General features: G+C 30.2%; 5 protein-coding genes across 8 annotated transcripts; 2 read left to right on the top strand and 3 right to left on the bottom strand.

The window, feature by feature from the left end:
* Nucleotides 1-2,571: 2,571 nt before the first annotated feature.
* LOC119674140 (UDP-glycosyltransferase UGT4-like) lies at nt 2,572-5,636 on the top strand. Its single transcript, XM_038085265.1, has 5 exons — nt 2,572-2,728; nt 3,817-3,975; nt 4,050-4,140; nt 4,201-4,662; nt 4,753-5,636. Exons 1-5 carry the CDS (start codon nt 2,726-2,728, stop codon nt 5,634-5,636), a joined length of 1,599 nt encoding a protein of 532 aa, XP_037941193.1. The 5' UTR covers nt 2,572-2,725.
* Nucleotides 5,637-7,324: 1,688 nt separating this feature from the next.
* On the bottom strand, nt 7,325-12,126 carry LOC119678743 (lysM and putative peptidoglycan-binding domain-containing protein 3). Of its 3 annotated transcripts, none has more exons than XM_038090756.1 (4): nt 11,807-12,126; nt 11,539-11,746; nt 11,198-11,480; nt 7,325-7,664 (listed from the first exon to the last, which is right to left on the bottom strand). In XM_038090756.1, the coding sequence occupies exons 1-4, from the start codon at nt 11,818-11,820 to the stop codon at nt 7,405-7,407; spliced, it is 765 nt and encodes a 254-aa protein (XP_037946684.1). In that variant the 5' UTR covers nt 11,821-12,126; the 3' UTR covers nt 7,325-7,404. The 3 variants fall into 3 exon arrangements, with proteins under 3 accessions (XP_037946684.1, XP_037946686.1, XP_037946683.1); XM_038090758.1 differs by having other exon boundaries at nt 7,325-7,643; nt 11,539-11,749; XM_038090755.1 differs by having other exon boundaries at nt 7,326-7,664; nt 11,539-11,749.
* LOC119678742 (26S proteasome regulatory subunit 7) lies at nt 7,732-9,313 on the bottom strand. The gene has a single exon (XM_038090754.1). The coding sequence runs from the start codon at nt 9,168-9,170 to the stop codon at nt 7,869-7,871; it is 1,302 nt and encodes a 433-aa protein (XP_037946682.1). The 5' UTR covers nt 9,171-9,313; the 3' UTR covers nt 7,732-7,868.
* Nucleotides 12,127-12,178: 52 nt separating the features above from the next.
* On the top strand, nt 12,179-13,739 carry LOC119682097 (presenilins-associated rhomboid-like protein, mitochondrial). 2 transcript variants are annotated; one of them, XM_038095447.1, is made up of 7 exons: nt 12,179-12,298; nt 12,349-12,559; nt 12,619-12,913; nt 12,972-13,192; nt 13,253-13,354; nt 13,414-13,511; nt 13,566-13,739. In XM_038095447.1, exons 1-7 carry the CDS (start codon nt 12,252-12,254, stop codon nt 13,648-13,650), a joined length of 1,059 nt encoding a protein of 352 aa, XP_037951375.1. In that variant the 5' UTR covers nt 12,179-12,251; the 3' UTR covers nt 13,651-13,739. The 2 variants fall into 2 exon arrangements, with proteins under 2 accessions (XP_037951375.1, XP_037951378.1); XM_038095450.1 differs by lacking the exon at nt 12,179-12,298 and having other exon boundaries at nt 12,473-12,559; nt 12,624-12,913.
* A 13-nt stretch (nt 13,740-13,752) lies between these two features.
* LOC119682098 (RNA-binding protein 48) lies at nt 13,753-14,562 on the bottom strand. The gene is made up of 3 exons (XM_038095451.1): nt 14,341-14,562; nt 14,103-14,247; nt 13,753-14,040 (listed from the first exon to the last, which is right to left on the bottom strand). Exons 1-3 carry the CDS (start codon nt 14,428-14,430, stop codon nt 13,811-13,813), a joined length of 465 nt encoding a protein of 154 aa, XP_037951379.1. The 5' UTR covers nt 14,431-14,562; the 3' UTR covers nt 13,753-13,810.
* Nucleotides 14,563-15,029: the final 467 nt, after the last annotated feature.

Consider the following 15,029-nt stretch of genomic DNA (forward strand, 5'->3'; position numbering starts at 1 on the left):
TACGATTATGGATTAAAGTTTATTTATGAAATAATTTTCAAGTAATATTAATATAACATAAATATACAATATATTTTTATTATTTAGATATATTGTATTCAATTTTATTTAAGTACAGACAAAAGCAAAATAAATTTAAAAAATAACCAATGTATAAAAATAACTTTCCTTAGTAGAACCTGGTGCCTAAATTCTAGTATACTCAATACTCTGTTCCAATGTAACGTATGAATGACTTGCTTGAAAGAACAAGGCGACCAATGTGCTATCATAATTGACAAAGATTTCAAAAGCGTTTATACTTTTGAAAGGAAAAATATAAATAGCGTACCTGACCCGCTATTGTACAGGAATTAATATTAGGACTTACCTCTCCGTCTCTTTGTATTAAAAAGACAACAGCGTTAAGTACTGCAAAACTGCACACTATTACTTGTATGCATGAAAGTCTTAATAATCGAAACTCTATTTATAGACTGTTTTTTGGCTTAGAGATCTACGATAAAGCAGATCAAAATTCGATGTTCTCAATTCCACTCAAACCAAGCTAATAAGACATTCTTGAAACGGTAGTAAAGCGATTGTATTCAGTAGAACAAAAGGTGAATATGTGCGCCATAACCTGGGTTAATGGAAAAAATTAATATCGTTAATATTCTCTAAAAGCTTATAAAAATTTATATATTTCAAAGGACTTCAAACGAAAACAGAAACAAGAAAAGATGGTCCTATTGAATAGGCAACCTTCTTATTCTCATAGTATTCGGGCGAATTTCAGTGTCTATTTAATATTACGGTCTTTGCAATACGGTCGTTGCTATTACGGTCTTTCACTTGATATTAAAACGATATTTGTTCGAATATAAATGCCACTAAAGCTTAGCAAGTACAACAACCACTCAAACAATTCTTATTAGTATTAAATTAAAAAATTTGACCACCAGGGGAAACTCAATTGTACAATGGAATGAACTACAAATTTTATAATTTATTTTAATCACTGAACAAATAATAAGGCAAGAAAAGTTTAAATATATTACAATAAAATATTATTTCAAACAAACTCGAGAAAACAGTTTAATATTAAACTTATTCAATATGAAATTTGTGTAATTTACCCGCCCTTTTTGTTTGTAATCAGTAAAGGTCCAATAAATATGATAATACACACACCTATTATGACAGAAGTTTATAGAACGTAAATCTATAAGATATCAGATAAGCACAGTATTAATTTGAATGAAAATAAATAATAATCTAGTACAATGAAATCTTACTAATACGGGAACTGAAACTTAAATCTTTAGACTATCGATGAAATCCTCGAAATCTCTAGATCTAAAAGCGACCATCTTTCAAGCGGAAATATATACGAACAATGTATGTGTTTACTTTGATCTTAAACATAAATATCAAAACCAAGAAATAGCCAACTTAATACCCAGCCAAGCAATTATTTATTCTACATTCGGATGAACTAGGACCTGTAAAAGCTTCATCACAACATTTATATTATTCAGCGAATTACCTTCTATTGATTTCACTGGTTTTGTCATATCGTGAAAACGGATTAAAATTCTACAGTGAAAAAACCGTTTAAAGCGGCAGTAGGAGATAGAGACATAATTAAAGACCATGTCTCCAATGAACTGATCAATTTAAGGAAGCTCTAACCGCAATAAGTGTACGTGACTGGAAAGGGGTGTAAACCACGTAGACAGCTGCAATGGAATACCACGGCAAGCTGAAACCTGAAAACTGATCCTGATGACCAATTCAGTAAGCAAGAGACATTCATATAAGGTAGCTCTAGATATTTAATTTTACCTTATTCTTCATAGATAATGTACAACATATTTATATCTACAATATTATAACATAAATATTTAGTAGAAACAATGACAATTCTTTTTTAAGAAGTTATTTTATACAATATACATATATTTATAAGGACATAATTTTTCTTACATATATTCTAGAAATAGAAATTTAGTTCGGAAGTTACGGGTATTTGACTTTGTTTACAAAGCATTTTTTTGTTTAAATGTCTCAAAACTTCTGCTCATATGATCACATCACTTGATTGTATTTTTGCTAACGACATCATTTCGCATCCAGCAAAAAAGAAAACAAACTATGGATCTCAATTGTGTGTGTAATACTTTATGAGATCAGATCCATATGTGATAATACGAAATGCGAGTATGAATTAAATACGGACAAGTGCCGGCATTTAGTTTACTTACTATGTGAACACATCAAAATCGCTTGTGTGTGGAGTAACCGCAAGAGAGCGAATCCATTGCCATATGCAGTACCGTATTTTTTAATAATTAGAATACTCAGGAATTTGAAAAAATCCATCTAAGTGCGCTACTGATACTCAAGCAGAAACAGAAATCTCTCACATGAATAAGAAAATTGATCTCAAGACTCATGAGTTCTGGAGTCCAAAACTAAATATTCATATTCAGCCAGTTTAGTTCTCCGGCAGCAAAGCGATGAAGTGCTTTGTTTTATTGAAATTAAAATAAAAATAATTTTTATGAATTGTGTATGTGCCTGGTTATCTGTAGAATAGAAAATTTAATTGCATTTATCATTAAAAAACATATGGAATGCAAGCGTTTGGAATTCATTGAAGAATAGCCATTCGTATATGAGGCATTACGAACTGTGAAATTTTAAATCTTATGTGTGCATTACTGTATTTAAAATATTAAAAATGGTGAGAAATTTTCAAATTTAGAAACAAAAACCATTAAAACATGATATTTTTTTGAAACAGATAAGATTCTTTTTACGCATGATGTGTACAATTCTCAGTGACTTCTGTCTATTTGTTTCATACTTCAATGAGTTAATGTCTTGTTAATGTACAATGTATACTCTATGCATATATATACATATAAATATATATATATATATACATATATATGAAAATACTAGGAAATATTCATTCGCAGTAAAGAAAAAATTATATTTTTAATATTTTTGAGGGACTAAAATCATTATATTCCTTACATTACTTACCTACTCATTTGTGGAACTACTCATTACAAACGTATGCGGGTCTTGACCATATGAAGTATCCTCCGCTAGTCAAACGGTTATTTTTGTTCACCTAAAGAGACTTCAACTTTTTAATTACCGACTAAGTTCATACCAGAACCTGTTGGTTATTCAGTTCTTTTCTTGTTTAAATAATTATTAAAATCGTATATATGTCTACGACCGTGTAAAGTATCCTCAGCTAGTCAAATAGTTTTTTTATTCGTCAAATGAGCTTTCGATTTCTAAATTAAACACTAAGTCCATAGTAGCACCTATAAGTAATTCAATTATTTTTATGTTTATGTTGGCCACGTAAGACACCTTCAATAAGATCCCGATTTTTCAATTGCATACAAAGCGCATAGAAACACCTATTGGTGATACTTTCCTTGTTATCAAGGATGCTGTTACTGACATTATTATTATATATGACATGATCAAAAATAAAAATTCAAGAACGTAGTGTAAGAATAAAAGATTTCCAACTAATTCTATCACGCGCTATAGCTCTTAGTTCACTGAAAGATTTGCCCGATTCTCTGTTGATTGTCCTACTCCATGTATTATTCAGTCGACCGCGATTTCTTCTTCCTTGCAGATTGTATTCTAGAGTGGCATGTGCAATTCGCTGATGGATTTGTGTAGTGTGTGCCCCAACTACATATATATTTAGTTTAAAAGATATGTCGTCCGTTGATGATCGCTTTTGTTACTTACATATTAATTACAAATATTAATAAAACCATCGTATTGTTTTCTTAGAATAAAAACTGTAAAGTACTCCTTCAATTGATCCCATTACTTCTATGTCTGCCAACGATTATGGGCGCAAAAATTCTGGGTCTGTTTGCTCATCCTAGTGAAAGTCACTTCTCTGTTATGCAAACGGTAATGTTAGAATTGGTTAAGAGGCAACACACTGTAAGTAACCAATACCCGTATTATAATGACAACTGTGATGAGATACCTTAAATATGCTTATACCTTTAATTAAGGTAACAATTTACAGCAGCCATCAATTAAATGAAAGCAGAGAGAACTTAACTGAAATTTTTGTGGGACCTGAATATCCTTTTTGGCAAAAATGTAAGTCATATTAAAGAAACGAATATTTACTGATGTGTAACCTATCTGCAATATCCACAGTACAAGCTAAAGCTGGTGTTAAAAGCTTACAAGAACTTAGTCAACTGTCAGAAGATAAAATACAAAAGGATCTGGGTTTCGTTGGCGCTGCAGCTACCGATTATTTTCTCTCTCACACAGCTCTACAAAAATTACATAGCGCTACGAAAGCAGATTTTGATTATGATGTTATCGTTGTGGACCTATTTTACACAGATTCACTACTAGCCTTTGCGTATGCATATAATAAACCCGTAGTCGGTATTGTTAGTTCAAACTTCGAGAATTACATGCAGCACGTACTGGAATATGTAATGCCTGTGGCATGTTCACCTATTGATTTTGAAACGTATGAGAAGAATATTGGATACTGGCAACGTTTAAGCAATACAAGAAGCTGTCTTAGTCGGAAAAATCTCTTCAGCAAAAATAACATTAGTCCACAGCAAGAATTGATAAAAAAACATTTTACTAATTTGAAAGGTAAAGTAACCAAAATTAAATTTTATAACAAAAAAAAATAAGAAAATGTATTTTATATCAATTGACTAATATTTTGTTTCTTTTGTAAAGATGATATGCCCACCATAATTGAGTTATACAATAAACTTGATGTTTTGCTGCTTAACAACTACCCACCACTGCAAACTCCACGCCCAATGCTACCCAACATAATTGCAGCAGGTGGTCTGCACATTCGACCCCCACGTGAACTGCCATGGCACATCAAACGCTTTTTGGATGAATCACGTTCCGGTGCCATTTACATGAATTTAGGAAACGAACAATTTTGTGCTGAAATACCAAAAGAGAAACTGCAGACGTTGTTCAATGTGCTGGGTAAGTTTAAAGGGCACATCATATGGACTTGCCACGATGTAGAAAAAATCGAAAATATGCCCAAAAACATGTTGATACAGCATGCCGTTCCGCAGACAGACATACTTGCGCATCCACACGTGAAAGTATTTATTATGAATGGCGATTTACTTAGTTTACAGGAAGGCATTATACGGCATGTACCTATGCTGGGCATACCAATATTTCGAAATGAGTTCCATAATGTGGAATTAGCAGAGCGTCTAGAAGTCGGTCTTAAAATTATTAACTCAAACCTCACCGAAAATTCACTTACTTGGGGATTAGAAAACCTACAAAACAATGCTGATTATCAAATAACAATTCGAAAAGTGTCCACCACCTTTCGCAATCGACCGTTGGGTGCATTGGAGACCAGCATGTTCTGGATTGATTATGTGCTCCGGTACAATGGTGCCGATGTAATTAAAACAAAAGGCATAGGAATCTCTACAAGGCATTTACATTTGATGGACTTGTGCATTTATTACGCTATCATAACTTTATTTATAGTAACTATTTTAATTGGTCTATATTTTCTGGTTTTTTATATTTTGAAGCGCAACAAATTGGAAAAAATGTACTCAAAACTTAGTTAAAAATAAAAATTAAAAATTTTAAAAAATTTTCTCTTTGTGATTTAATTAATGTGGGTAAGTAAAATATTAATTTTAAATTAATAATACTGGATTGATTATTTTATTAGAAGAAATAACGATATATTTTAATAATAACTGAATGGTGCTAATAGTACTAATATTTTAATATAAACACATTTGAGTAGATTGAGTAGTAATTACCTATATTAGATAAGGTTGGAATGACGGCTTTATAAGACAAAGCCCACTTGAGCTCAAATATTAGGCCGTTGAGACTCTACGGAGTCTTTCTGTTCATACGTAGAACAGAAAGACCTAGAAAGAAAGTACAAACAACACTGAAATGCACGACTCTCATACTCAAATGAAAGTAAACCAACCTCATAAGTCTTTGAACTTCGCTAAGTCCCCAATTTTATAGTGTGACAGATCTGTCAGGTCGGTAAGTAACGGGAACCTGCAAATTTTTAATCTTCTTTTCGTGAAAATTGATACTCGGAATCCTCCACCTATTTAGAGATAGGAATTCTAATTGCGTGCTCATACTTTTATAAGAATGATAGCATAAAGAGCGGTTGACATCAGCATCGATAAGCGCTTGCACTGAACACAAAGTAAGCTAAAAGTGTTAGTAAAATCAACAATAATAACCACCAAATATGCAAATGTAAGCGCTAAAAAAAATGTTTCTATATACTTGCCTTTCTACCAACGCTGATAACAAGACCTAACAAGAAGACGTAAGCAATGAGTACTGAGCAAAAGTTATTTACATACGATTTTATTGTTTATAAGAAAAATATATGTTGGCTTGTCGTTAACAAAACTCAGTGTTCTTTAAGTGCTCATCCTTGCGCAGTGCAACCGGACTCCTCAATTACTTTTTCCTGCAGCCATCTATCATTTGTTTAATAGCTACGCATTATATATACCATTCCTAACGACAACAGCAATAATGCAGTGGTAGTCTTTGTAAACTGTTTGATCGGAGTACTGTTCACACTATATATACCTTGAACCTGTGTATTATTTCGTTATTAAGTAAATATACCAATTTCATACTTCGTAATTTAGTATTCATTATTATAATTACAGTAAACTAACAATGATGTTTGCATCAGTTGTACACCCACCTTTAATACGCGCTTGTTCCCAAACAATCCCTTTCCATTTCATAGTTTCTTAACCCAAACATATCTTGACCCATGTAATTTCCTTTATGTTATCTGCTATATATATATACCCATTTATTATCACAACAACAACACGATTTATCCACATGAAGAAGATAGAAACCTTTATAAAAACTATGTGCCTTTATTATATATTTATTTTAACATGCATATAAGTTATATTATAATTAAATAAATAGTATATATAAAAAAAATATATATGTATTTTATTTACATGTCATTTTGGAAGAGCTATATATTTTATTATTATAATATTTTATTTAATTCAGAAACTAAAAGTGTAAAACCAGATGGATTTCGATACAATATTTAACTTAAAACTAATCTTAGCAGTTCACCAAGCGATACAATATGTCAATACGAATAAAAACCGGAAAACTTAAGTTATATTTTTTTTTTTGTTGGAGTAAGATAAAGGCACTATAGCAGTGATGTATATTTTAATTCTAATTTATATATATATATATATATTAGATATATATTTAAAAATAATATACAAAATATAATGGTGCAAATTGATTACACAATTTTAAGAAGTATTTTATTTGTCGATTATAAAAATTCATTATTGGCAATTAATGTGAAGACGTCACATTATGATGATGTGTATGCTCGGCTATGTAAATCACATATATCAGTGGAATCACAAAACATAAAGCTAATATGACCACAAAAAGACACACCCATGACATATCACAATCAGATCCAGACCAATCGATAGTTCTTAGCGATGGTCCACGAATCGGTCTTAAGCGCGGAATGTATTCATCATCCAAAAACCCGTCTATCAAAGGCGCTGTAGCTTCATTATTATCTGTAGAACGTGGAAGAGTATCTAAAATAATTTAATTTTAAAATAGTTTAAAAATTTATAAATTGAATTACAAAAACATTATGTTTTTATGTTTTTATTATGTGTAATATACTGAACTTTATTTTATCATTACAAAATAAGTTATTTATTATTCAATATAAGTTTAATCGAAAAATGTTTGTTTTTAAATTTTGATATAGCATCAAACTAAACTAATCATAAAAGTTAATTGTAAGTCATATAACGTGGCGTGGCGCTGAATTTAGCATAACTCTTAATAACTTTATTAACAGCTTCCAAAAAGTCTTTTTCTGTTGCAACCTTACGACGTGCACGAATAGCAAACATGCCTGCTTCAGTACAAACTGAACGGATTTCAGCTCCAGTAGAGTTTGGACAGAGACGCGCCAATAGCTCGAAACGTATATCACGCTCAACGGACATCGAACGAGCATGAATCTTAAATATGTGTGAACGCCCCTCCAAATCTGGCAAGCCGAATTCCACCTTACGATCTAAACGACCAGGACGCATCAAAGCAGGATCAAGTGTGTCGGGTCTATTGGTAGCCATAAGCACTTTAATATTACCGCGCGGATCGAAACCATCCAACTGATTTATAAGTTCTAACATAGTACGCTGAACTTCATTATCGCCTCCAGCGCCATCGTCGAAACGTGCTCCACCAATAGCATCAATTTCGTCAAAGAAAATTAGACAAGCCTTTTTCGAACGTGCCATTTCGAAAAGTTCACGCACCATACGTGCACCTTCACCAACATACTTTTGAACAAGCTCCGAACCAATAACACGTATAAAGCAAGCGTCTGTACGATTAGCAACAGCACGAGCACAAAGTGTTTTCCCTGTTCCCGGTGGTCCAAATAGTAAAACTCCCTTTGGTGGTTCAATACCAAGGTTAACGAATTTTTCAGGATGCAATAATGGTGTCTCTACAACTTCACGGAGTTTTTCGATTTGTTCCTTACAACCACCAACATCACTATATGTAACATCAGGTTTATCTTCAACTTGCATCATAGTTACTGTCGGATCAATCTTGGGAGGTAACGGAATATGTATTTGGTACTTATTACGATCAACACCGACACGCATACCTTCCTCAATATCTGTTGGTGCTACTGAATCTGCCAAATCAACAACAAATTTTGCAAATTGTTTCACATTTATTATGTATTTGGGATCATCGGAATCAGCGTTAATAATTTTCGTGCAACGCGCAACTTGCAAAGGTTGTTCATTTTGCAAAATTTGTTTATCGGCTGCTAAATCCCACAAAGCAGGCGGCGCAAGCCCTGTATCACTTTCTTTAATACCAGTTAGTTCATTTACTTGCTTTACAGCCTTCTGTATATCTTCTTCGATCGTCTTAATTGGCTTGTGGTACTGATTTTGTCCGTAAGTTTTAAGTAGTTCTATATCACCCTCATCAAGAGATTTTATTTCCTTTTCTTCTTTTTCTTCGTGTTTAACTTTACGTTGATCATCTCCCAGGTAATCCGGCATTTTTATTTATTTTTGCAGCTTTTATTTAATAATTTAAAATTAACAAAAATTCAGATATCAATGACTAAACAGTTTGCTAAATTATGCTATGTCAGTTGCCCAACTCAGAAGAGAAATACCAACGTCAAATGTCAAATGTAAAATATGACGGAACAATGTACAGGGATGTTATTACACTACACTTAAACCTAATTTAAACGAAGCCATTGCAGTGCAATGCAAAAACCAAATTATAAAATATTTTTTTGTTGGTATTTAAAAAAGTTTTGATATAATCAATTGTATAATTTAAATTCTAATAAAATTTCGCTTATTTTGTAATAACCTTAATATCAACGTTTAAAATGTATGCACGTAAAACTAATATTTACAATATTAATAAATTTTTAAATATAAATACGTATTATTAAGCGTCTTCACGATTTTTATTTCGAATGCTAAACTTGTGCTAAAATGATAAAAATTTAAAATGTTGAAAGTGTAAAAATATTGTAATATATATTGCAAATGTTATGTGTTTAAAACAGAACTCGCTTAAACTTTTATAGTAACTTTTACAGTAACGTTGTGAAGCTCATATTTTATGACAAGATCTGCCTAAAAAATTACATTTATAAAAACTAGTCACAATTGATTCGACAGTTTTAATTTAACAAATTAACAAATAGATACTCTGCAATGTTCAATGTTTCATACAAATTATTTGGCACACATTTGACACTTAAACAATTTAGCATAATTTATTTTTGTTTTAATTTTTCAGTCGTGTTTCGGCAAAAGCAAATTTGCCGAATCACGTGTAGGGATACACAACATAAAACTTTTGAAATAAAAGTTAATATATTCTAAAACAAACAAGAATAACCGAATTTAGCATAAGTTTAACATGATATACAAAAATCATAAGAAAGCTATAACATTTACACTTAAAATTAACTAACTTCATTCACAAAGTTTTGTATAGATATTATGACCGTGTGCGAATTCGAGTAAATTGAGGTAAAGTAAATTGAAATTTCCTAGGAATTTTATGCACTGCACTTATGTAAATATTTATTTATTTATTTATTGCATTTATTATTTTTGGTTGAAAGTTATACAATTTATTTATTTATTAAACATCTCAAATTTTAAAAATGGTAACCCCTAATTTACCTAATTTTTATCTAATATACCCTACTCGAAATTCTGGTAAATACCAACATTCGCTGCCACACTGAAATAATTTACTATTTCCCTCAAATTAACATCAATTTACTCGAACTCTCACACGGCCTATGTGAAAAATGGCACCTGCTGCTGCACATTTGTCAAGTTAATTGCAATAGTGTAAACATACTGTAAAATATTATAATTTAAGCATTTATATAAAACATTCTAAAATGAAAAATATTTCTGAATTAATTTTTAGAATACGTAATATTTCAAATATCTATATAACAAACAAATGATTTTAAAACTACATTAATAAAATACAATAATTGAAATTTTAAAAATTAATTAAAAGTACTCTAATTAATTTTAAAAATTAAATTAATTTTTAAACTGTATTAGAGTACTTTTTAAAGTATATTTGTATATTCTTTCCCTTATTACTGACCCCGAAATATTCTTCCATGTGCTTATTTAACAACATTTAATATGTTATTTAGGAGTTTTATATCGTCGAATTTATTTGATAAATTCCTAAAAAATATAGAGCACAACTAAAAAAAATATTCATACATAAGCACTGTAAGCAAGAAACTATATTAATGTTAATAAAGCTTGAACGTGACAATTTTTCGATATTACTTTGAAATATGATCTTTATAAAAAAAGAGAAATAACAGACAACGCAACAATATTTTATATTATCTGCTGTATTATCTACTTTAAAAAACATATACATAAATGTATATATAACTATCTATCACTTTAGTTTTCAAAGATAAAGTGATATATATTAATACAGTAACAAAACTATTATAAACATACCATTATTAAATTTAAATAAATTTTTGAAAAAATGCTAAAAAATTACTCACCATTATTATTAATATTTGATCTAATCCCAGCTGCATTAACCGACGCAACTAGCAATTTTTCCCCTAACGTTTTTTGAGCATCTTCTAAAGGATTACATATATTTTTTGTCGTAAACTCATCATTAACTGGAACTGTTTGCTTTGGACTGCTATTACCGCTTTTGTGTATAGTGGGTAATGTTTCCAATAATATCGAATGTTCATTCACAGGAATTTTAACAACTTTTCTTGCAAAAATCTCATTTTCCTTATCAATTTTATTGAGTCTTTTTATATCTGCCACCTAAAAAAATTTAGTTTCATATATTTTATTTACAGAGTCATAAAATTCACAATCTTACTTTACAATGAAACCTCAATGCTAATGCTTGCAATGTATCTCCTGGTTGTACTTTGGCTTCAATTGTGTTTTCAAATCGAGGTTTCGCTCCTGACAGTCGTTCCATTTGCAAAAAACTATCCATTTCATTGTTGATGTCCGCATCATCAAAAACTTGGTATGTACTAGGTTTTATGTTAAAATCATCAACCTCTGTCGTTTGTTGTATCCTTCTTTGGATATAATTTAATTTATAAAAGTATTTCATGTTTTGTATTAATGAATTTTACCTTTGCCTACGCATTTCCACTAGTTTTAAGTTTCCGAGTCTTTTTGGAGTAGTCAGCTTCTTAATATAACCACACAAATTAATTCGTCAACTCTAGCATCAATTAAAATAAAAAATTCGATCGCAGTAACTTTTAAATAAGTGTTTAAATAAATAAATGATTTTATCTAAAAATTATAATACACATATTCTGAAAATCAACAAGTTTACTAATTTTGTTGATGCTTCTTTATTGTTTCCAAAACATTTACGTGTAATTTTCATTTAAAACGGAATCCATAAAAATTTTGACGTATCGATGCCGAATGTCAAATAAAAGAAAAAAGTTTGTTCGTTTTGAAAAAATACACAAAAAATCAGCTGTTCAAAATAATGCAAAATTATTGCCAAATAATTAAAATTAAAACTTAAATTATATTTGTAGTCTATTTCATTTATATTTCAAAATGTGGCTTCAAAAAGCTGTTTTATCGAATTGTCAGCGCAGGATAACGTAATAAATAATATTAACTCTGTTTCTGTTCTATATCTTTATACTTGCAGGCACTTTATACCAAATTGGAATTCATTGCATCATGCTAAATCAAAACTTGTACCTCCATCACAAAACCATTTTTTAGTCAATCGCACTTTTAGAACGAATTTAAATTTACAAAAACCCGCAAAACTCGACACAGGCTCACTTCAAGAATTGGTTACATATGGTCCTATACCACCCGGAAATGTTTTCAAAGCACTTGTATTTACAGGCGCAGTAAGACTACAGTTAACTTACTCTTTAATTCAATGGTGTAATGTTTTTATTTTGAAAAGTTTAGCATTGGTACATTCATGGGTGCTACAATTCTGGAATATGAAAACACACGTAACATGATGATAGAAAAAGCAAGACAATCGAAACTGAACTGGATGCAACGTAGACCGAATGTGGCAAATAACTATTGGAATAACCTGAAAACTGATCTAAAACAATTATGGCATCAATTAGGTCCCGGTGAACAGGTTTTTGCACCAATATTCGCGTTTAACTTGTTAGTATTTGGTTTGTGGCGTGTTCCGCGATTTCGGCAAGTAATGACAACATATTTCTGTTCGAATCCAGTTGGAAGTAAATAAATAAATATATATAATTTAATGATCATTATAATTTAATTTATACATTGCAGAGGTTGTTTGTTGGCCAATGTTTTTATCTACGTTTAGTCACTATTCTACTGTGCATATTTTTGCTAATATGTATGTACTACACAGTTTTTCCAACGCTGCAGTGCTTTCACTTGGTAAGGAACAGTTTTTAGCTGTGTACTTGAGTGGAGGTGTAATCGCCAGTTTAGCTAGCATAGTATACAAGGCTGCCAGATCCCAAGCTGGTCTATCAATAGGAGCGGTAAGGGATTTATTTCGTTAAATATTAATAAGACGCTACAATCATTTTTTAAACTTTTAGTCAGGCGCAATAATGGCTATATTAGCGTATGTGTGTACACAATATCCAGATACCAAGCTGAGCATATTATTCTTACCCACATTAGTTTTCTCTGCAAGTTCCGTAAGTATCATATAAAATTAATGAAATTTCACATTAATTGTGATTATTTTTGCTTCAAGGCAATTAAAGTCATAATGAGTATAGATTTAATTGGTTGCGTGATGGGTTGGAAATTCTTTGACCATGCTGCACATTTAGGTGGTGCATTATTTGGACTGTAAGTTAAGATATGTAATAATATTTTGCAAAATTAAAATAAATTTATCTATAGATTTTATGCTTACTTTGGACACGAAGTGTGGCAGAAAAGATTACCATTTCTTACAATGTATCACAACTTTCGAAAAACAAAATAGTTCCTTTTGCATTTAGGAAAGAATTATAGCTGACAATTTTTTAAATACAAACATATAATTTAGTTTAAAATGTAAAGAAAAAAAGATTTTGAAACATTTGCAACTTATTTGATAAAACTATTAATTAAACTGTACACGATTTTTTAAAAAACTTATCGTTTCAAAGGTTTTGAGAGTTTTGCTGGTTTTTTTTCAATCGATGGTTAATTTCATGAATTCGTTTTTGTAACTTTAGTCTGGTTTCCAATGCTGTTTCCAGTTCTGGCGCATAGGATACATGCAAAATTCCACCGTAAAACTCCAATCGATCTATAAATCGTTTCGCACGCCGTGCCCTCTCAATATGATTGTACTTCACATGAAAAACATCTGTAAATTGTTCTAATACAACTGCAAAGAAGTGTATACTATATAATTTATTTGTTGAATATTATATATTTGTTTTTATGTACTTTTTTCACACATTTCTTTTGTGACACATTTGCAAAACTCTATGGTACCGTAGCGTTCTGACAAAGTTTTTACTTCATTTTGCAAATTTACTTTTGGTACACCAAATATTAATAAATGTGAAGATTCATTTGCTACAGTATATACCTAAAAGTAGAAAAATAAACAAAATTATTGTTACTTATATATATGCACCTTTTGATTGTATATATCTAAACCTCTTAAAATAATTTCACTTGCCTTAACAGCTTTGAGTTCTTTTCCTTGTCTATATGTTAATCTGGTGCGACAATATTCTTGTTGTTTGTGATGTTCAAGTGCCGAACACATAATTTACTTTAACTTAATTAAATTACGATGTTACATTCAACTTATTCAAATTTTTAATAAGTCAAATAATGTAAGGAAACAGGGTATTACATATTAGATTTGTAACATTTCTTAAATGTGTATGGAGCAATCGAAATTTATTCTAATTGTAATAAGATTAAGAAAAATTATTTAATTATATTTAAATTACTAATGTAAAGACTTTAAAAATTATTATTTAAATTTAGTTTATAAAAATTTCTAAAATTGTAATGAAATTTATATATAAGATATGGTTATAATTTGGGTATAGTACGAATAAAATTTTACTGAATATATTTTTAATCAATTTCTTTTTTGTATTATTGTGTTTTAACGTATTATTAACCATAAGTTTTTCTCTCAAAGTTGTAAAAAAACAACATTAAGTCTAATTGAAACAAATTTGTATCACTTTTAATATATATCAAATAATAATTTTTGACATATGTTTTATTGTGTTGTGTACAACATGAAATAAAAAAAATTTTAAACACTAAAAATTCATTAATTTAAATAAAAAAATTAAAATAAATGATAAAACAGAAGTAAGCATTTTTTATCTTACTGTTTTGATATAT

The sequence above is a fragment of the Teleopsis dalmanni genome, chromosome 2 (assembly GCF_002237135.1).
Source record: "Teleopsis dalmanni isolate 2A chromosome 2, ASM223713v2, whole genome shotgun sequence".
In the NCBI taxonomy this organism is placed as follows: Eukaryota; Metazoa; Arthropoda; class Insecta; order Diptera; family Diopsidae; genus Teleopsis; species Teleopsis dalmanni.